The sequence below is a fragment of the Meles meles genome, chromosome 3 (assembly GCF_922984935.1).
Source record: "Meles meles chromosome 3, mMelMel3.1 paternal haplotype, whole genome shotgun sequence".
Lineage (NCBI taxonomy): Eukaryota > Metazoa > Chordata > Mammalia > Carnivora > Mustelidae > Meles > Meles meles.
In genome coordinates, this window is record NC_060068.1 from 65,287,362 (window position 1) to 65,310,362 (window position 23,001).

At 37.5% G+C, this 23,001-nt stretch overlaps 1 protein-coding gene and 1 long non-coding RNA gene across 3 annotated transcripts in view; one reads left to right on the plus strand and one right to left on the minus strand.

Annotated features, from left to right (window-relative positions):
• KIAA0825 (KIAA0825 ortholog) overlaps window positions 1-15,086 on the plus strand; it is a 426,841-nt gene extending 411,755 nt beyond the window's left edge. The window contains exon 21 of the mRNA XM_045999249.1: window positions 13,516-15,086. Within this exon, the coding sequence (XP_045855205.1) occupies window positions 13,516-13,633 (118 nt within the window). The 3' untranslated portion in view covers window positions 13,634-15,086. The remainder of the gene's footprint in view (window positions 1-13,515) is intronic.
• LOC123938156 overlaps window positions 1-23,001 on the minus strand; it is a 105,669-nt gene that overhangs the window by 58,048 nt on the left and 24,620 nt on the right. The window contains exon 2 of one of the 2 annotated variants that reach the window (XR_006817679.1): window positions 13,290-13,374. The exons of the other annotated variant lie outside the window; for it this stretch is intronic. This is a non-coding gene — a long non-coding RNA (uncharacterized LOC123938156). The remainder of the gene's footprint in view (window positions 1-13,289; window positions 13,375-23,001) is intronic. 2 annotated transcript variants of the gene reach the window in all.

The following is a 23,001-nucleotide window of genomic DNA, read 5'->3' on the forward strand; positions in this document are numbered from 1 at the left end:
CTACCAACTGGTAGGACAATTTGAAATCATTAATTTGGCCAGATGGTTAATGTTGTTTAACAGTACGATTAACTAATAAGTAATTGTAAAGCACTTTGTAAATATAAAGTACTACATAAATGTTTAATAGTAACATTAAATCAGGAGGCTTATTTCAAATTTCATTTTTATTTCCAAGTACTTTGTTGGTGTTTCAGGAGAAATGCCAATAATATGATCAAATGTCGTCATTATAGACTGTATTTGAAAAATACAGCAAAGGGTTTACAGGAAAACAAAACATCCATGGTCATGCTAGGCTGAACAGAATGAACTAGCATGAAACATCTCCTTCATGAAAGAAAGGAAGGAACAACATGATCACAGAAATGTGTAACTGAACACTGAGTAAAACCATTATAATATTTACCAAATTCATTTTATCTCTTTATACTTATCTGATAAAACAATGTAAAGGCACAGGGCAGAAGAGGAATGTGAAAGCAAGAGCTCTGGGGTAGCCACCTGATAGAAGTAGTTAATAATAAAATAAAAAATAAAATAAAACCAACGTTTTATAAATTCATAGCTCACCCACTCTTTATATAATGCACTAAAATATAAACCATTAGCATTCTTTTCTTTTTCTTTTTTTAACATATGAGAAAACTGAAGCACAGAGAGATTCAGAAATTTGCCCAATGTCACACAGTTAGGAAAAGGCAGTGTCAGGATTCAAGCCTACACAATATGGCTTCCAGTGTCCACCGAGAGGAATCTAGGAAAGGTTTTAGTTCCCTGCTAAAATGGGACAAGAAAAGTTGGCGTTTCCCTTCTTCCTTTTTCCTGACTCAAAACCAGGACATGAGGCTGAAGCTGCAACAATTTTGGAACCGTGAGGTAAAGGACAAGAGAACCACACAGACATGAGTACTAATATTATCAAGCTAATTTAACTCATAAGGGTAGTCACCTACCTGTGGATTTCTTGTAATGTGAGAAAAATTTGTTTATTTGTTTAAGACACCATTTGTTTAAGGCAGCATAATTAGGATTTCAGCTATTTGCAACTTTAATCCATACACCAAAATACTGATAACAGTTAATCTCATTGAGTGTCTACTATGAAGCATATACCATTTTACTACTTAGTCCTATCATCCTGACTGCAACCCTATGAAGCAGGCACTGTTATTCTCATTTTATTAATAAGGAAACTGAGGCACAGTTTATCTGGCTGGCCTGAGGCCGCACAGCTTGTAAAGGATTCAAATCCAGCACCTGGCTTCTAAACCTCCACTCCTTAGCAAACAATATTCTAAACTTTTAAACATTAAAACCATTTCAGCTAAAATCACAAATTAGATAGGGATATTCCAACAGTATTTTGGAGATTCTAGAGACATGCTTTTCATTAAAGATGTTATTGACATTTTGGGAAGACAAAATCTTTACTGTTTGGGATTGCTATATATTAAATATGTTTACTATCTCTGTTCCTTGGATCCTGGAAACATTCCAGACAGTGTCAACTGAAAATGCTCTCAACATTTTTCCCCACAGGGAGGCAGTGCCACCCCAGTTAGAATCACTGTTCTAGAACAATGTTTTACAAACATTCTCTGTATAAGTCCAAATAGTAAGTATTTTAGGCTTTCATAGGGCTTGTAATCCCAGTTAGACTGTCACAACTACTAAATTCTGACATAGACTGAAATCGGTCATAGGCAGTATATAAACAAATGGCATGGCTGTGCTCCTAACAAACTATTCTGACCCCATTTTACAGATGAGAACCCTGAGGCATAGAGAGGTTAAGAAACTTGCCTGATGTATTTCAGTTAGTAAGTGGTGGAGTGGATTCAACCAAAGGCAGAGTGATTCTAGAGCCTACGTGCAGGATACTACTGAGTTCACAGATTTTAGATTTTTTTCCCCCTAGTAGAAACCATAGTAAATACCTGAGAGAACTTGTCGCACTCTAGATTCTTGCCTTCCTCCTCAGTCCAGTGTTGGATCTTCTTTGCTGTAGTAAGGGTGCCCTAGGAATTGCTTCCATGAAAGTCTAGAACTGCCCTACCAAAGATATACCTTATGCTTAACTATAGCCCTACCAAGACTCTCTTAGTTGGCTCCAACACACAGCTAGTCACAAAATCCTCCAATATAAAAGATTCTACTAAATTGAATCTACTAAATGATGATAATCCTCCAATATAAAAGATTCTACTAAAATGATGATAAGTTACTCAATATTATGACTTTTATTTTTTACCCCTCAAGGTCTTATTTTAGAGGTGCCAAGTCCAACACTGCTCACTGAGGCTAGTGGAAACAGAAAGCTCTTAGTCCATGCATGATACATGAACGAGCCCTAAATATTAGCCAATAATCACATAACATACAGAGAAGTAGGTGAATACCTCTGGTCCAGGTCTGAATATGTGTGTGTAAATTCGGCAAGACCCACCAAGGCTGAGAATTCTCAGATCAATACAAGTAGAGGAGGAGGTTGTCAACAGTGGTTCTATTAGAGTACCTCAGCCCAGGTGTGAGGGTCCCTGTTGTGACTGGATCGGAAAAAGGAGCCCTAGTCAAGGGTAGGCCAAGTTCTCATATCTACACAGCCAGGAGCCATATGGATGGAGCACATTCCAGAAGATAGTTAAGATTATGGTAGAGATCAGTGAGGTCTCCTAGAGTTTTGTCACTTATTAGTGACTAAAATATAAAAATTCACTCCCAACAGCTGGAGTGTGGGTCAGGTTGCAGTTCGTTTTCCATAGTAGGCAGGTGGAGAATTAAGCAACAGTGAAAGAGAGCAGGCTACCATAGTCAGGAAAAAACTAACAAAAAACAAAACAAACACCATACTCACTCTATAACGCTTTTATTTTATTTTATTTTTTTTATATATTTTTTTAAAGATTTTTTATTTACTTATTTGACAGAGAGAGATCACAAGTAGGCAGAGAGGCAGGCAGAGAGAGAGGGAAGCAGGCTTGCTGCTGAGCAGAGAGCCCGATGCGGGACTCGATCCCAGGACCCTGAGATCATGACCTGAGCCGAAGGCAGCAGCTTTAACCACCGAGCCACCCAGGCACCCCTATAACGCTTTTAAAGGAGAACTAGAATACATTGATTTCAACGTTTTTGGGTTCTGAAGGGACAAGCTTCCACTAGATTTTAAACAAAATAAACTTGGGATAGACATTTTAAACAAGTTTCCCAGTCAGTTGTGTTTAACAAATTAATAGATTATTTTCTTTTCCAATAGTTATTTGATAGAATTGACTTGTTTTTACATTGTGTTAAAAAAAAAAAGCCTAAAATTATGATGGAATTAAAAATAAACTTTTAAGAACTTATGGATAAGAGAAGATTCAAGATGGCTTCCTGGAAGAACCTTAGCTCACCTCCTCCCATATATAACAACAGATATGCAACTACATATAAAATAATTTCCTCGGAAAAGCCCTGAAAACTGGTAGACAGAGCCTCCAAAAAAATGAGGGACAGAAGGACAGCACTTGACCTGGTAGGAGTATCAGACACTAGTTCTCACCAAAATAAGAAAAAGTCCAACCCAGGTATGGCAATCCATAACTGAGAGGGATCTCAAAAACACAGAACTTCCCCCTTAGGAGTGAAGGGATGGAGTTCTCCATTAGGCATTCCAACCCTCTCCTTCACAGGAGAGACAAACCCCTAAAAAGTCAGGCTTTGACAACTAACAGGGATAACAACCAGAAAAAGCAGTTATAGAGTATGGAGAACCTACTCTTTTTTTTTTTTTTTTTTAAAGATTTTATTTATTTATTTGACAGACAGAGATCACAAGCAGGCAGAGAGTCAGGCAGAGAGAGGAAGGGAAGCAGGCTCCCTGCTGAGCAGAGAGCCCTATGCTGGGCTGGATCCCAGGACCCTGGGATCATGACCTGAGCCAAAGGCAGAGGCTTTAACCCACTGAGCCACCCAGGCACCCTATGGAGAAGCTACTCTTAAAGGGCTTGTGCATAGTCTGGCCCTGAGAACCAGTGATACAACACCAATTGGAAAAACACCTAGAACATAGGTGAAGGAGAACCACTTATTAGTCCTGAGACACCTGTCAGTCAGGTGGGAAACTTCTGAGAGACTCTCTGGGGATGGAAACACTGTCAGGCACACCACTTTTGTGATCACATTCTATCTTGCTTGTGCCAAGGCTGGTACTCATATTCCAACATGCTAATGTTGGCAGGGATGTCTGTTGGGCCCATAAGGGAGTCCCACCCCCCATCACAGCACCAACCAGCTGTTGTGGCAGAGGATGAAGTGGGGGGGGGGGGTGGTATGTGAGAGACCTGCCCACTACTGCAGCCCAAGTCAGCCTGATTAAGGGAAGAGCCCCCACACACTGCTGCAACCCCAGCCAGCTGAGCCACAGAAAGAAACCTAATCAGCAACTGTAGTGACCCAGCCAGCTGGGCCAAGGGGAGAGCCCCGATCACTGGACCTACAGCAGCAGCACCCTCACAATAGCCTGGCACACAAAGGTCACAAATGAAATGTCCCTAGAGCACCTGATTCTGGTGGCCAAGGGAGCACATACGTCTGGCCCCAGAAGACATCTCCTACACAAGGACACTCCTTCAAGACTAAGAGATTTAGCCAGTTTGCTGAATACATAGAAACACAGAGAGTCAAGCAAAATGAAGAGACAGAGGAATATATTCCCAACAAAAGTACAACAACAAAAACCCTTAGAAAAAGATCTTAATGAAATGGAGATAAATAATATCGACCTGATAAAGAGTTCAAAGTAATAGCCATATAGATGCTCACAGAACTCAGGAGAAGAAATGGATAAACACAGTGAGAAATTCAACAAAGAGACAAAAAATATAAGAAAGTACCAATCAGAGCAGAAAAATACAATAGCCGAAATGAAAAATACACTACAGGGAATTAACAAATTAGATACAGAAAAAAATGGATCAGTGAGTTGACAACAATGTAGTAGAAATCACCCAATCAAAACAGCAAAAAGAAAAAAAGTATTTGAAGAAAACAAGTATAGTTTAAGGGATATCAGGAACAACATCAAACATACTAATATTCACATTACAGGGTCCCAGAACAACAAAAGAGAGAAAGGGACAAAAACCTTACTTGAAGAAATAATGTCTGAAAATTTCTCTTAACCTATGGAAGAAAACAGACATCTAAATCCCAGAAACACAGAATTCCAAACAGGATTAACCCAACGAGTAACTCCAAGGCATATAATTATAATGTCAAAAAATAAGACAAAGAATCTTCAAAGCAATAAGAGAAAAACATTGTGTTATATACAAGGGAACCACATAAGTCTACCTGCTGATTTTTCAGCAAAAGCTCTCAGGCCAGAAGGGAGTGGCATGATGTCTTCAAAGTGCTGAAAGGAGGGGTGCCTGGGTGGCTTAGTGGGTTAAAGCTTCTGCCTTCGGCTCAGGTCATGATCCCAGGGTCCTGGGATCGAGCCCCACATCAAGCTCTCTGCTCATCAGGGAGCCTGCTTCCTCCTCTCTCTCTGCCTACCTCTCTGCCTGCTTGTGATCTCTCTCTGTCAAATGAATAAATAAACTCTTAAAAAAAAAAAAAAAGTTGGGGGGGGGAGTTAAATGTGCTTTTACAATGTAAATGAACTGGAGTGACCATCAACTTAAACTGTGTGTGTGTGTGTTGGGGGGGGTGGTAACCACATCTGCCAGAAATCTGCCAGAGATGCATAAAAAATATATAGCAAAGGGAATCCAAAGATTACACTAAAAAAAGGCATCAGACAGCAAGAGAAGAAGAAAGGAACAAAAAGACTATAGTGTCTTTTTGTTTTTATAGTAAAACAGTCAGAAAAAATTAATATGTTGAATAAATACAGACCTATCAACAATGACTCTAAATGTAAATGGACTAAATTCTCCAATCAGAAGTCAAAGATTGACTGAAAGGATTAAAAAAAAAAAAGACCTATCTAAATGATGTCTACGAAAGGTTCACTTGGATCTAAAGATATACACAGACTGAAAGTGAAGGGATGGAAAAAGGTATTTCATGCAAATCCAAACAAAAAGAAAGGTGGGGTAGCAATACTTGTATCACAGAAAATAGACTTTAAAACACTGCAACAAAATAGAGAGAAGTACATTATATAATTATAAATGGATCAATCCAACAAGGAGATTTAACAATTATAAATATCTCTGCACCCAACATAGGAGCACCTAAATATATAAAGCAAATACTGACATAAAAGGAGAAATAGTAATACAACAGTAATGGGGTCTTTAATACTGCATTTACATCATTGGATAGATCATCCAGACAGAAAATCAACAAGGAAATATTGGCTTTAAATGACACATTAGACCAGATGGAATATAACATTCTATCCAAAAACAACAGAATACACATTCTTTTCAAGTACACATGGAACATTCTCCAGAAAGGACCACATGTTAGGACATAAAACAAGCCTCAATAAATATAAGAAACTGAAATCATATCAAACTTCTTTTTAGACCATATGGAATAAAATTAGAAATCAATTACAAGAAGAAAACTAGGAAAAAACAAAAACACATAATGTCTAAACAACATATTAAATAACCAGTGGGTTAATGAAGATACCAAAGAGGAAATTTAAAAATACCTTAAGACAAATGGAAACACACTGTTCCAAAACAGTGCGTTTCCATTTGTCTTAAGGGATGAAGCAGAAGCAATTCTGAGAGGGAAGTTCACAGAGAAGCTTACCTCAAGAAATAAAAATCTCAAACGACCTAACATTATACATAAATAAGAGCAATCAGAGCCCAAAATTAGTAGAAGGAAGGAAATAATAAAGTTCAGAGAGGAAATAAACACAGAAAAAAAAATAGAAAAGATCAATGAAACTAAGAGCTGGTTCTTTGGAAAGATAAAACTGATAAGCCTTTTGCAAGACTCATCAAGAAAAAAAGAGATCCCAGGGGCATCTGTGTGGCTCAGTCAGTTAAGCATCTGGTTTAGGCTCGGGTCATGATCTTAGGGTCCTGGAATTGAGCCTGACATCAGGCTCCCTGCTCAGTGGGGAGACTGCTTCTCCCTTTCCTTCCTCCTCTCCCCTGCATGTGCTCTTTCTCTCTGTCAGATAATAAAAATCTTTAAAAAATAAAGGTCCCAAATAAAATCAGAAATGAAAGAGAAATTACAACCTATACCATAATACAGATGATCTTAAGAGGCTACCATGAACAATTAATGTCAACTAATTGGACAACTGGAAGAAATGGAAAAATTCCTAGGCACATATAGTCTTCTAAGACTGAATCATGAGAAATAGAAAACTTGAATAGACTAATAGAAAACTTGAATAGACTAATTACTAGCAATAAAATTGAATCAGTATTCGGGGTGCCTGGATGGCTCAGTCAGTTAAGCATCTGCTTTTGGCTCGGGTCATGATTCCAGGGTCCTGGGATCAGCCATGTTGGGCTCCCTGCTCCCAGCTCCCCTCTGCCCTTCTCAGGCTTGCTCTCTCTCTCTCTCTCTCACATGCTCTCTCTCTCAAATAAATGAATAAAATCTTCGGGAAAAAAAAATGGAGTCGGTATTCAAAAAAAAAAAAAAAAAAAAAAAAACCCCAACAAATACAAGTCTGGGACCACAGGGCTTCACTGGTGAATTCTACCAAACACGTATGTATGTATGTATGGTAAAGATTTTATTTATTTATTTAAGAGAGTGTGCACATGCACACTCTAGAGAGCAACACCAGAGGGGATGGGTTGAGGGAGAAGAAGAAGCAAACTTCTTGCTGAGCAGGGAGCCTGATGTGGGACTAGATCCCAGTACCCTGGGGTCATGACCTGAGCCGAAGGCAGACGCTTAACTGAATTAACCACCCATGTGCCCCTCTACCATACACTTAAAGAAGAGTTAACACCTTTCCTTTTTAAACTATTCCAAAGAATTGAAAAGAAAGGAATACTTCCAAACTAAATTTACAAAACCAGCACTGCCTCGATACCAAAACAAGACAGGAAGACTTCCAAGAAAAGTAAAGGTAATATGCACAATAAATATAGATGAAAAATCCTCAAAAAATTTTACCAAATCAAATTCAGCAATACAGTAAAAGAATCATACACCATAATGCAATGCAACTTATTCCAGGGATGGTTTAGATTAACAAATCAATCAGTGTGATAAATCACATTAACAAAATGTAGGATAAAATCATATGATCATTTCAATAGTTGCAGAAAAAGCATTTAACAAAAACTCAACACCCATTTATAACAGAAACTTTCAACAAAGTGGGTATGGAGTGAATGTACTGCAACATAATAAAGGCCCTATATGATAAGTTCAAAGCTAATGTAATACTCCTCTATGGTAAAAAGTTGAAAGGTTTTCCTCTAAGTACAGGAAAAAGATAAGGGTGCCAATTTAATCAAGATAGTATTAGAAGTCCTAGCCATAGAATTTAGGGGAAGAAAAAAAAAGGCATCAAAGTTGAAAGGAAGAAGTAAAATTGCCACTATTGGCAGATGATTTAACACTATAGATTAAAAAATGGAATGACTCCACTAAAAAATACTATTATAAATAACAAGTGGAGTCAGTAAAGTTGCAGGATAAAAAAATTCACTTACAGAAATCTGCTGTTTCTCTACACTAATGACTATTAGAAAAAGAGGAAATCAATCCTATGTACAACTGTATCAAAATGAGGAAAATGCCTAGGAATAAATTTAAACAAAGAGGTGAAAGAGCTATACTCTGAAAACTGTAAGACAGTGATGAGAGAAAGTGAAAAGAGCATAAATAGATGAAAAGATACACCAAGCCCATGGATTGGAAGGACTGATATTGTTAAAATGTCCATACTACCCAAAGCAACCTACAGATTCAGTGTAATCCCTATTAACACCCAAAGGCATTTTTCACATAACAAAAACAAATAATTCTAAAATTTGTATGTAAGCACAAAAGACCCCAAGTAGCCAAAGCAATCTTGAGAAAGAAAAATAAATCGGGAGGTACCATGACACTTAATTCAAACTAGATCACAGAGCTTTAGTAATTAAAACAGATTCAAACTAGACCACAGAGCTTTAATAATCAGAACAGTATAGTATGGGCAAAATAAATAAATAAACACATAAATCTCACACACACACACACACACACACACACACACACACACACACACTACTGGAAAACAACAGACATCCCAGAAATTAACCCATGCTTTATATGGGCAACTAATCTATGACAAAGGAGTCAAGAAAACACTGTGGGGAAAAGAGAATCTCTTCAATAAATTGTTTTGGGATAAAAGGAATAGCTACATGCAAAACAATGAAATTGGACCACTTTCTAATACCAGATACAAAAATAAACACAAAATGGATAAAAGACTTAAATGTACGACATAAAACCATAATACTCCTAGAAGACATAGGCAGTAATGCTCTCTGACATCTGTCTTAGCAGTATTTTTTTGATCAGTCTCTTCAGACAAGGACAGCAAAAGCAAATATTTTAAAATGGCGCTACATGGGGCGCCTAGCTGGCTCAGTTGTAAGAACATGCAACTCTTGATCTTGGGGTTCTGAACTGGGAGCCCATCTGGGGTATAGAAATTACCTTAAAAAAACTGTTAAAAAGTTTAAAAATAAAAATGGCATTACATCAAACTAAAACCAACAGAACAAGAAGGCAACCTACTGAATAGAAGATATTTGAAAATAATGTCTTCAATATATTAAAAAAAAACAAAAACCCTCAAAACTCAGTATCAGAAAAGCAAACTCTGATTAAGAAATGAGCAGAGAACCCGAGTAGACATTTTTCCAAACATATACAGATGGCCAACAGGCACATGAAAATATACTCAGCATTACTAATCATCAGGGAAATGCAAACCAAAACCACAGTGAGATGTCACCTCGCACCTGTCAAAACGGCTACTATCAAAAAGACCAGAAATAACAAATATTGACAAGAATGTAGAAAAAAAAAGAGAGAGAGAGAGAGAGAATCCTCTTGCACCATTGGTGGGAAAGTAAACTGGTGAAGTCGCTATGAAGAGCAGCATGGAGGTTACCTAAACATTTTAAAAAAGAACTATATGATCCATCAATTCCACTTCTGGGTATTATTGGGAAAAAACAAAAACACTAATTTGAAAGGATATGTGCACCCCTATGTTTAGTACATCATTATTTATAATAGTCAAGATATGGAAGCAACCTAAGTGTCCAGAGACAGATCAAATGGATAAAGATGTGATATACACTGTATGTATACAATGGAATATTACCCAGCCATTAAAAAAAGGAATTCTTGCCACTTGTGACAACATGGACAGACCTAGAGGATGTTATGCTAAGTGAAATAAATCAGAGAAAGACAAATATTATGTGGTTTCACTTATATGTGGAACAAGACAGAAACAGACTCATACATTGCTGGGGGTGGAGGGAGAGGCGAGTGCAGGCATTGATGAAATAATTGAAAGAGATTAAGATATGACCTTCCAGTTACAGAATAAGTCATGCGGATGTATTTTACAGCACAGGCAATATAGTCCACAATATTCTAATAACAATCTTGTATGGTGATAGGTGGTAACTAGACTCATCCTGGTGATCATTTTATAATGTATATAAATATGAAACCAGTATGTTGTACTCCTAAAACTAATATGATGCCAACTGTACTTCAAAAAAAATTCCATATTTGAAATAAAACAGGGCTTGAGGTAAATAAACATACATTTCACATCCCTAATGTTTTATTCAATAATGTAAAATTATTAGAGAAAATGTAGTTGTAATATTATTTTTTCTCCTATCTTTGTCAGAATTTATTCTCACATGAAATGATTTCTTCTCATAGGAAATGATTTCTTCTTAATAAGCACAAAGCAAATATAAGAAGGCTGTAGTAGATAAATTATGTTGCTTAATGTCATTAATTACTAACAGCTCAATTACACTGTGAGATGCCTACAATTCTCATGAAGCTTCAAAAATCCTTATCTTGGATTCTATTATGTATACAATACATTTAAATTACATTAATTATACAGATATTTAAATGAAGCAGAGATCGTGCTTTCAATTTTCACAAGGAGAGACAATGATCAAAATATTTATGTGCATATTACATATTTTGTTCTGTTGACATTCATAAAATAATTCATTTACTCAGTACAATATTAACACCTTTCCATGGAATAAAAAAAGTAAAGCTCATTTTTCATGTTTGGATGTCATGTATTTACATGAATTTTAGAGAATTCTTTTTTTTTAAAATATACAGTCCAATTTTGGCAACATTTTTCAGGAAATAAAGTACTCAAACTACTTTTAACATTAATTAATAATAAATATAAATGGTTTTTAAAAAATGGTGAGTGTTGCATTTCTAAGCATAAACTCTAGAATCTGGTCCCTGATTTCAATCCAAAGATACCTGGGCAAGTGACATTAACATTCTGTATCTCAGTTTACTCCTCTGTAGAATGGGAATAACAACATTTTCTAATATGGATTTAAAGAGTGATATGTCAAGTGTTTAAAACAATGCCAATGACATAGGGCTATATAAGTATTTTCTGTTACTGATATTTTCCTGCTTGGAAGAAATTCAATTTAACATGCAAATTAATGATGCCCAAGTTTACCTATATAAAATGGGCAGTGAACAGTTTTTGATCTATAAAATTTCATGAAAACAGTAGAAGGTAACCTTATGGGCTAAATTTTAAATTTCAAAATACTGACCTAAGAACTGTCCCTTGTCACATGACTGAGCAGTGCAGTGGTGAAAAATCTCTTTATCCTTCAAGTTGTTATTAAAACCTATATGACCAATGACCTAACTTTGACCATATGGGAACATATAGAGAAATTAAGATAACCATTAATAACAGTTTTTAGATGCTGCCAAGATTGGGGCTAGGAGATAAGAATCCCAGGCAGACAATGATGAAGAAACGTAAATTAAACCCAAGTCAGTTGGGGTTTTTTTCTCAGATTTTTTCTCAGATCAGAATTTCTCAGATAATTCTCTCTCCATTCTTCCTCCTTCTTTATTTAAACTACCTCCGAAGATTGGTCAGGACATAGTGAGCCTAACACTCTAAGAAAACCTGTGTGTGGGAACAAGGATCTTAATAGGGGTTCCTGTAGAAAATCCAATGCCCCTGCTTTCTTTTCAGTGGAGAAAACCAGAAAGATCCCACTCCAAACTTAATATACTTTCTTCATGTATGACAGACTCTTATCCAAGAGTCCTGACTATAATAATCAAATAGTGGGCTTCTGGAAGACATTCAGTGAGAATAGCTCCTTGTTTGTTGTTAGAAATCCTATCCCCTTATAGCTGAGGGTCTTTGAGAATATATCTTTTTAGGATTAAAACACTGGATTTAAAATCCTTTTGTGACAGTATATCAAGGTGGATGGCTTGGGGGTTGGCAGAATTAGGAGTAGGGAAAACAGAAAGAAAATATATGTAGATGATTCATTCACTGTTGGATTGCTGGGTCAGGTGTGCCCTAGCCAGACCCGAGGAAGTGGCATATATGAGAGAGGAAGGAGAAGGAGGAATTGACCATACTTGGGCTATTGTGCTATTTACTTTGAAGATTATATTCATATACACTTCCATATTCTGACACAAAATCTCCCAAAATTAGAGTCTTTAATGACTCTAATTTTGGGAGATTGGGAGATACTCCCTACGGAGTTTTGCTAACAATTTGCTACTTGTCTTGGGTCATTCTATATCGATTACTTCAAATCTGATATTATTTCTAGGAATACACTGACCTGCCTTTAAGGCATATTCAATTTAGCTTGATATTCTTCTTGCTGCTGAGGTCTTCCTGATAAATCTCTCTGCAACTTAAAGCCACAGATACGCTGATCAGTGAGGAAAAATACTATGGAAAGTATTTGCTTATTAATTGCAAATTCTAGGTTTTATTTACATGCATGTATATCCTAGTAAGGCATCTAAAGTTTTTGTTTTTGTTTTGTTTTTTTTAAAGATTTTATTTATTTATTTGACAGAGAGAGAGAGATCACAAGTAGGCAGAGAGGCAGGCAGAGAGAGAGGAGGAAGCAGGCTCCCTGCGGAGCAGAGAGCCCGATGCGGGGCTCGATCCCAGGACCCTGAGATCATGACCTGAGCCGAAGGCAGCGGCTTAATCCACTGAGCCACCCAGGCGCCCCAGGCATCTAAAGTTTTTAAATTAACATATTTAAAACAATACATTAAAACTTTACCCTAGACTGGAACTGGTTGGACTCTGCTTTCCTCTCCGATTTTTCTGGCCCATTCTGCTGGAGCAGTGTCAGTGAAATTTGGTGCCTGAGAGGGGATCAGTAAAAGAATAAACAAGGAGAAATACATGCCTCAAGTAAACCAGTGACTACATATATTTGAGTCCTAAGTAACTGCTTGACTATAGTTTGGAAGTTCAAAAATACTAAGATATGATTTTTCTTTTAGATGGGAAATGAGGAAGGATGAGAGACTGGAAGAGGAAGAAAAAGTGATGCTGGAACATTTAAAACAATTTTGCACCATCCAGGACTCTTCTGCCACAGATAACACAGAGGAACCATAATCTGCAGAAAACAGCAACAGCTTTATTTTAGGAAATAATCACATGTAACGGAGTAGGATTTTTACTACAGTCAGAATGAACCTCAGATGTGCTGTGAAGCATGAAACCAATAACTGAGTAATCTCTGAAATGAAAAGGAATACACCACATAACGAATGAAGTGCTACATTTTTTTTACTTTAAAAATAATTTCAAATGTTTTTCTTCCCTCAGTTGTTCTCTTTATATGATATAACTGCTGCCATCTCGTGTTCCCTTTGAATTATTTTTGTTTCTTCTTAGTCTTGAAGTATCTATGACAACAGACAAAATGTTTGGAAATCTTTTCCGTAAGGATTTTTAAATACAGCGTTTACATGTTAAGTTGAATGGAGTAACATAGCCCCTTGAGGGTCATCTGAAACTTTCAATTCAATTTTATAGCTGTAGTCCACGTTCAGGTCTTAGTCACTTTTAAAAACCCACCAGTGTACCAGCGTCCTTTTCCACAGCCTCTTCCTCATGCAGTTTATGTGAATCATAACCACAAAAACATTTTCCTGAAGTATAACTTCAGCCCTATCTCTGCCTGTAGGGTTTTTCAAACACCACGTTCAAACTTTCAATTCTATGCTTTCAGATCCTATACCCATTGTCTCCATATTCGAGCAACTGCTTGTCATCCTCTTGGTTCATGTGCTTACAATTTTTCCCAACTGGAAAGTACCTTTCTTCCAAAACTCATTCCAGCAATCCCATGGTTTCTGTTATTTCTTTTATTTCTTTTATATTAACACACACACACACACACACACACAGAGGAAATGGAATGTGTTCTAGTGCCCTGTATATCAAATTATAATTACTATATCCTTCCTATTAGTACATGGTACTAGATTATGAAAACCTCAAATGGCTTGTAATATGAGCCATTTTTAAGGGATTTTAAACATTTTTATGGGATTTCATAGTCTCCCCAAATACCTGCCACAGAATTATTCATGTATTGGGCAATTAATAAACACAGTTGTTTGAATGACTGTCATTAAAAGAAGACAAAAAGGCAATTTGACTGTTGAGCAATCTATAGGATATCTGGGAGAAGCCTTACCTTGTTTAGAACATATGATATCGAACTTCATGATTCTGATATTCTCAGATTGTCCATATTCCCACATTCTGTGATTTTTATAAAATATGTGTAGGCTACACAATTTCCAAAGGAAAGTACTTATGCATTTTTCAAAAAGTAAAAGCTTAGAGTGCAGAGGAGGTCACCTTAGAAAATCTCTTGCATTAATTCCTACATAAAAACATATAAATGGCCATGTAGCTAGCTGCCTACCAGTAACACATCTTATTTCTAAAAAATGTATTTTTTGTTGATCAGTATAATCATGAGCCAAGTGTTTTAAGACACAGTTGAAGTAATTTCTAAAAATTCTATACAGACTGGGGCACCTGGGTGGCACAGTGGGTTAAAATACCTGACACTTGGTCTCAGCTCAGGTCCCAATCTTGGGATTGTGGGATCAAGCCCCACTTCAGGATCCACACTTAGTGCGGAGTCTGCTTGAGATTCTCTCCCTCTCCCTGCCCCTGTACCTCTCCCCCCACTCATGCTCTCTCCCTAAAATAAGTAAATAAATAATTTAAAATTTCTCTACAAACCATTTAAAAAATGGTAAGAAATTTTCATGAGAAGTGAACTTACCTATAAACAGTTACTATAATAATCAATTTAAGACAACAATTGAATTTCTTCAGCTTTGTGATGGTCTGTGTAAAACTGCATATTTTACAAGAAAGACACTAAAATAGAAAGTCAAAATAAAAATAAACTGAGCCAATAAACTAAGTAATCTTACAGAGTAAAGGATTTCACATTTGAGTTCTTGTCTTCTAATATATCTAAAGATCATCTTTTAACACTATTTTTTTTTAACTGAATCTGTACATGTCTATAGTAATCCTGAGAAGTGACTTATTTCCTCTAGAAAAAAATTTTCTCTATGGCTTCATTTGAGAGGAATTTAGAATAATAAGGGGAGAAGGAGATCAACTGGAAGGAGAGAAAAGTGGAAAACAGAAGAGCTTGCAGATGAATTTTCTCCTTCTTCTTCTTTTGGGCAGAGAGAGAGAGAGAAAACAGTGAGTGAGCAGTGGGGAGGGGCAGAGGAGAAAGACGCCAGGATATAGCTCCATGCCCAGCACACAACCTGATGCAGAGCTTGATTTCAGAATCCTGAAATCATGACCTGAGCTAAAATCAAAAGTTGGTTGCTTAACCAACTGAGCCACCCAAGCACCCCCAGATGAATTCTCTTCTATACACCCCCAGATGAATTCTCTTCTATATTTCCTTTGTGAAAGTACTGCCACTGTAAGTGGAATAAAATTTATAACTGGGTATGCTAAATGATAAACCATTGATTTATCAGATCATTTTGACTTTATGCTTAATGTGTTTCTTAAGAATGGTATTTCAAAACTCTTTTTCATGTTTATTTTACATTTGTGATATATCTATTTTATTAATGGTTTGTCAGTTATTATGTGAAACAGTATGAATTCTTAATAAAATATGTGATAATGTGAATTTCAGGTATTTTACATTTTGTTGTCTCTACCAAACACTCTTTATAGAATTATCTAGCAAGAAATGTGAAAAATAAATCACCTTATGTCTACCAATATGTGCTTACTCAAAGTATTCTATTATTTCATTTCATATATGCCTGAGTCACAAAGAACTTCAGGTTGTTTATAGTTAGAATTTTTTATTAGAAAGAAGTTTTAAGGTTTTTAAATACTTTTCATTTTGCTTAAAATATTTCATAATTAAAAACATAAAAAAACTGTATTCAGACTTCAGCAGGAAAGAAATCTTATCACATGCTACAGCATGGATGAATTTGAGGACATTATACTAAATGAAATAAGGCAGTCAGGGGATGCCTTGGATAAGCAGCTGCCTTTGGGTCAGGTCATGATCCCAGGGTCCTGGGATGAAGTTCCGCATCAGGCTCCCTGCTCGGTGAGGAGCCTGCTTCTCTCTCTGCTTCTGCCTGCCACTTTGCTTGCCTGTGTGCTCATTCTCTCTCTCTCTCTGACAAATAAATAAATAAAATCTTAAAAAAAAAATAAGGCGGTTAGAAAAAGACAAATACTGTATAGTTCCCCTTATGTAGGGTAGCTAAACTAGTCAAATTCACAGAGACAGAAAGTAAAATGGTGGTTACTTGCGGCTAGGGAAAAGAAGAGTTGTGGAATAGTACGGAGTTTCAGTTTTAAAAGATGGAAAAGTTCTGGAACTCTGTTTCACAACATGGTGAATATACTTAACACTACTCAACTATACACTTTAAAATGGTTAAGATGGTAGATTTTATGTTACTTTTTTTCTTTTAACCACATTACACACACGCACACACACACTCCAAAACTGCAGTATGTGGAAATTCCACTGCAAAATATTCCTAACAAGATGCCTGAAAGTTCTTAAATTTTAATAGGAAACTAGGAGACCATTATATTCAGCATCAGCTATTACTCTACACAATAACAAAAACCATCTGCTTTGCCTTTGAGAAATGTTTTCAACATTACTATCAGTAAAGCAGTAAACTCTTGTTTCTCCAGAATTTAAAGAATTCAAAACCTTATAAAACACTTTTAAATTACAATTATTTGCACAAATAAAGATCTGTATTAGTTACCTATTGCTGAACACAATTACTGACAGAATTTAGCAGCTTAAAACAATATACATTATCTTATTGTCTCTGTGCATAAAGTGTCTGGGCATGGTTTAGGACATTACATAGCTAAAATAAAAGTATCAGCCAGGGCTGTGGTCTCATCTGAGGCTCAAGTGAGGAAGGATCCACTTCAAAGCTCACATGGTTGTAGACAGCATTCATTACCCTGCAGGGTATCAGACTCAGGACCTCAGTTACTTGCCATAATTGTCTTCCCAAAATGGACTCCTGCTTCCTCAAAGTCTGCAAGAGACAAAGAATCTCCTTGCAAGGTCAATGTTACACACCCCATGCACATTCCATCACCTTTAAGAAATTCTAATGGTCAAAAGCAAATAATTCATCCTGCCCATGCTCAGGGGAAGGGATCATAGAACAGCATGAATGCCAGGAGGTGAGGATGATGGCAGCTACTCTGGAGTCTATCCACAACAAATCAGGACTTAGGCACTGAAATATCCTTTATGACAGTAACCATGTTGAGAAGTGGAAGTAGAACTGGGAATAAGAGCCAGGACTTAATTTTTATTGCTACAGTAAGCCAGGCTATGTGCCAGACACTGTATATAAAATAGCCAATTAAATCCCTCTAAGTCCCTACTGAGATTTGCATTGAGAGCCCCATTTTAGATAATAATAGGAAAATTAGTTATAGAAATGTGAAGAAAGTGACCCAGATATTAAATAAAGATGCACAGTGAGGTTCTACTTCAAGATGGCAATGTAGAAAGATCCTGACCTCCTCTCACAGACACACTGAATCTACAGCTACATATGGAAAAATTCCCTCGGAAAAAACCTAAAAACTAGCTAAGCAACAGCTACACATCAGGCAAATGAGAAAAAACACCACGTCAAAGCGGGTAGGAAAGACTGAAACACATGCTCACCATAAAGCCAACCATTGGCTTGAAAACATACAATTGGGAGGGAACTCAAAACCCACAGCTTCTCCCTAAAAAGAATGGTTTGAACCCCAAATGGGGAATTTCAACTTTTAAGATCTTCACCTAAGAGATGAATCCCCAAAACATCTAGCTTTGAGAAACAATGGGGCTTGTAAATACAAGACATACAAATCTACAGTAATCTGAAAAATAAGTCTGAAAGAACTCATACACTCAGACTTACCTGCCCCACATCAGATGCAGCTGATCATGCCCAAACTTTATGTGGAAGAATCTCATTTGCTAATCTAAAAGCACCATAATGTATTACATTCCTGAGGTTTTTTTTTTTTCCAAAAGCCTAGTCCTTTCCCCATCCCCAAAGAGGGCAGAATCATTACACCTCCCTTTACTGCTCTGTAACTTGTGGGCATCATCTTTTTGTTTCTTTCCAGTGGGCACCACCTTTACAAACCCTCAGCTTTGCTCTAGGCAGTGGGCACCATCTACACATTCTCCCTTTGCTGCACTGAAGAATGCCATTATCTGCCAGAGGGGAATGGTTACACCTTTTGGTACACCAGTTTTTATGAATGCCACCCAGGGGATGCTGTTTCTTCACCTGACTATGGAGGCTAGGGAGAAGTTTGTGTTCCTGGGTGCTATGGGACTATAACAATTGAAGAGGCCATTCTTGGCAAATTACCATCCCAGGGCACTACACAGAGAGCAGATGAGCAGATGACCACCATCCCACCCACTCCCCCACCTCCACCAAGACACAGCAGTCTTTCTGGGAGGGAGACTTAACTGCTTATTTAGGAGCTTGGGCTTAAGGCAGGCTTTTGCTTTGGCACTCACTTAGGGAGACGTTCTCAGGGAACGGAGACCAGTAAATGAGATCTTTGTGCTCTTTCTGCCTCACTCCAGCTCCCTCATCTCCCCAGAAAGGAGCTTATGCCCTTGTCTGGCACCCTAGTTTTTGTGGCTGCCATCAGGGTTCACCTCTACATCACCTGGCTCTGGTAGTGGGGCTTATGGTCATGGTTCTCACAGGAAACTAAGCAATGGAGAAGGAATTCTTAAGTAGCTTCCACTCCCAGGACATAGAGAAAGGCAAGGAAGCCGGGAGTTTAATCTGTCAAAGAGGCCTGTTAGTTTATCATCACAGCTGCAGCCTGTGGGGGCAGACTTCTAATTCAAAACACATCTCAGGACTATCTGTAAGCCTTCCCAGAAACCTTGAAAGATGGGCACTATCTTCCTACTCTCCATCTACTGTGCACCAGAACACCAGTATCTTTTGGAAGGGAACTTTTACACACACCTGATGAAGTGATTTTACTTGTGGTGCTCTGGTCTTTTCTGCTGTCATGCAGGGGATGCCCCTTCACTGCCTGGCTCTGGTGGCCAGAGGAAGCTTATGTTCCTGGGTCTCACAGGGCTCTAACAATGAGAGAGACAGTTCTGGGCAGGCTACCACCCCAAGGGCATAACAGAAACAGAAGACTAAAACATGTTTTCAGAATTTCTGTGAAAGAGGCCTTTTACTTGTCCTGGAGCTTCAGCCTGAGGGGCAGACTTCAGGTCTGGCACACATCTAGACGTATACAGAGATGTCCATGGGTAGCAAAGACCAGGAGACACTCTCCCTCAGCCTTGCTACAGCTTTCCAGTATCTCCCAGAAAGAAGCTTATACACTCATCTGGAGCTACAATTTTTGCAACTTCTGCCCAGATCAACTCCTCTAGATACCTGACTCTGGCAGCAATTGGAGCTTATGCTTGCAGTCCCAAAGAGCTATATATATTTGCTTACTTTAAAACTTGCTGCTTGAGGGACTGGCTTTCCATCAACACGAGACAAATCAACAAGGAAATATCAGCCTTAAACACCCCATTACACCAGATGGACTTAATGGGTATATACACATTCTATCCAACAACAGAGTACACTATCTTTTCAAATGCACATGGAACATTCTCCAGGACAGATCAAAGATTAGGCCACATAAAAAGTCTTAATAAATTTAATAGGACTAAAGTTAAACCAAGGATCTTTTCTCACCACAATGGTATGAAACTAGAAAGCAATTACAAGAAGAAACTAGAAAATTCAGGAATATGTGGTAAACAACAAGCTACTGAACAACCAACGAATCAAAGAAATCAAGAGAAATAAAAAACTACACTGAGACAAATGAAAATGGAAACACAGGACACCAAAACGTGGGATTCAGCAAAAGAAGCTCAGAGGGCAGTTCATAGTGATAAATGTTTACTTCAAGGTCAAGAAAAATCTCAAACAACCTAACTTTACACCTCAAGGAACTAGAAGAAGAACAAACAAAACCCAAAGTTAGTAGAAAGAAGGAAATAACAAAAATCAGAAAAATAATAAAATAGAGACTAAAAAAGGCAATAGAGGGGTGCCTGGGTGGCTCAGTGGGTTAAAGCCTCTGCCTTCAGCTCAGGTCATGGTCCCAGGGTCCTGGGATTGAGCCCCTTATCGGGCTCTCTGCTCAGCGGGGAGCCTGCTTCCCCCCCCCTCTCTCTGTCTGCCTCTCTGCCTACTTGTGATCTTTGTCTGTCAGTTAAATAAATAAAATCTTTAAAAAAAAAAAGGCAATAGAAAAGATGAGTGAAACTAAGAACTGATTCTCTGAAAAGATAAATAAAATTAATAAAGCTTTAGCCTAAAAGGAAGGACTCAACAAATATATCAGAAATGAAAGAGACTTGGGGTGCCTGGGTGGCTCAGTGGGTTAAGCCTCTGCCTTCGGCTCAGGTCATGATCTCAGGGTCCGGGATCGAGCCCCACCTCGGGCTCTCTGGTCAGTGGGGAACCTGCTTCCCTCTCTCTGCCTGCCTCTGCCTACTTGTGATCTCTGTCAAATAAATAAATAAAATCTTAAAGAAAAAAATGAAGAGACTTTATATATACCAAACTATACCAAAAAACTTTGAGTCAATCAATAAATTCAGTAAAGCTGCCTGATTCAAAATCAACATGCAAAAATCTGTTGCATTTTCTATACATTAATAATTAACTATAAGAGAAATAAAGAAAATAATCCCATTTACGATGCCATCAAAAAGAATAAAATATCTAGAAATAAATTAAGCCAGAAAAGTACAAGGTCTGTGCATTCAGAACTATAGGCCATTAAAACAATTATTTGAAAAAGACACAAATAAATGAAAAGATGTATTGTGGATTATGGAATTAGTGGATTTCTTCTCCATTGCTAATGGATTAAAAGAATTAACAGTATTAAAATGTCCATAATTCCCAAAACAATCTACAGAATATAATCCCTATCAAAGTACTGATGATACTTTTCACAAAAGTAGAACGAGCAATCCTAAAATTTGAACAGAACCATAAAAATATCAAAAGCAATCTTTAGAAAGAACAACAAAGCTGGAGGTGTATTTCCTCATCTCAAACTCTATTACAAAACTATAGTTATCAAAACAGTATGACACTGGCATGAGAACAGACACAAAGAACAATGGAACAGATTACAGATGTCAGAAATGAACTCATACTTACATGGTTAATTAGTTTATAACAAAGAGGCCAACAATATACAATGAGAAATAGTCTCTTCAATAAATGTTGTTGGGAAAACTGGGCAGTCACATGCAAAAGAGTAAAACTGGACCTCTATCTTATTGGAAGGTGGGGTCAGGGTCAGAGCGTTAGGGAGAGAGAAAATTCTTAAGCATGTTCCATGCCCAGTGCAGAGCCCAACATGGGGCCCAGCCTCACAAGCCTGAGATCACAACCTGAGTGGAAATCAAGAGCTGGATGCTCAACCAACGGAGCCACCCAGGCACCCCCGTCCATAAAACTTATAATAGAAAACACAACTGGTCAGTTCCTTGATATGTCTTTGCAATAATTTTAGGAATTTGGCACCAAAAGCAAAGGCAACAAAAGTAAAAACAAACAAATTAGACTACATTAAACTAAAAATCTACACAGCAAAGGAAACCATCAAAATCAAAAGGCAACCCATTGAATGGGAGATAATATTTGCATATTATATATCTGATAAAGGGCTAATATCCACAATATTTTAAAACTGATACAACTCAATAGCAAAAAAATTCTGATTGAGATGAACAGAAAATCTGAATAGTTTTCAAAAGACATACTGATGGCCAAGAGGTACATGAAAAGATGCTCAACATCACTAATCATCAGGAAAATGCAAATCAAAATCACAATGAGATATTATATCACACCTGCTGGAATGTCTACTATCAAGAGAAAAAAAAGACAAAAAATACCAAATATTGGTAAGGATGTGGAGCATCCTTATCACTGTTGATGCGAATGTAAATTGGTGCAGCTACTATGGAAAACAGTGCGGAAGTTCTTCAAGGGATTAAAAATAAAAATACCATAAGAAGGCAGCGGCTTAACCCACTGAGCCACCCAGGCGCCCCATCTCAGGTCATGATCTCAGGGTCCTGGGATCGAGTCCCGCATCGGGCTCTCTGCTCAGCGGGGAGCCTGCTTCCCTCTCTCTCTCTGCCTGCCTCTCTGTCTACTTGTGATCTCTCTCTGTCAAATAAATAAATAAAATCTTTAAAAAAAAATAATAAAAAAAATACCATAAGATCTAGCAAGTCACTTCTGGGTATTTATCTGAGGAAAATGAAAACATTAACAACAACAAAAAAATGCAATCCCATATTCATTCCAGCATTATTTATAATAGCTAAGACA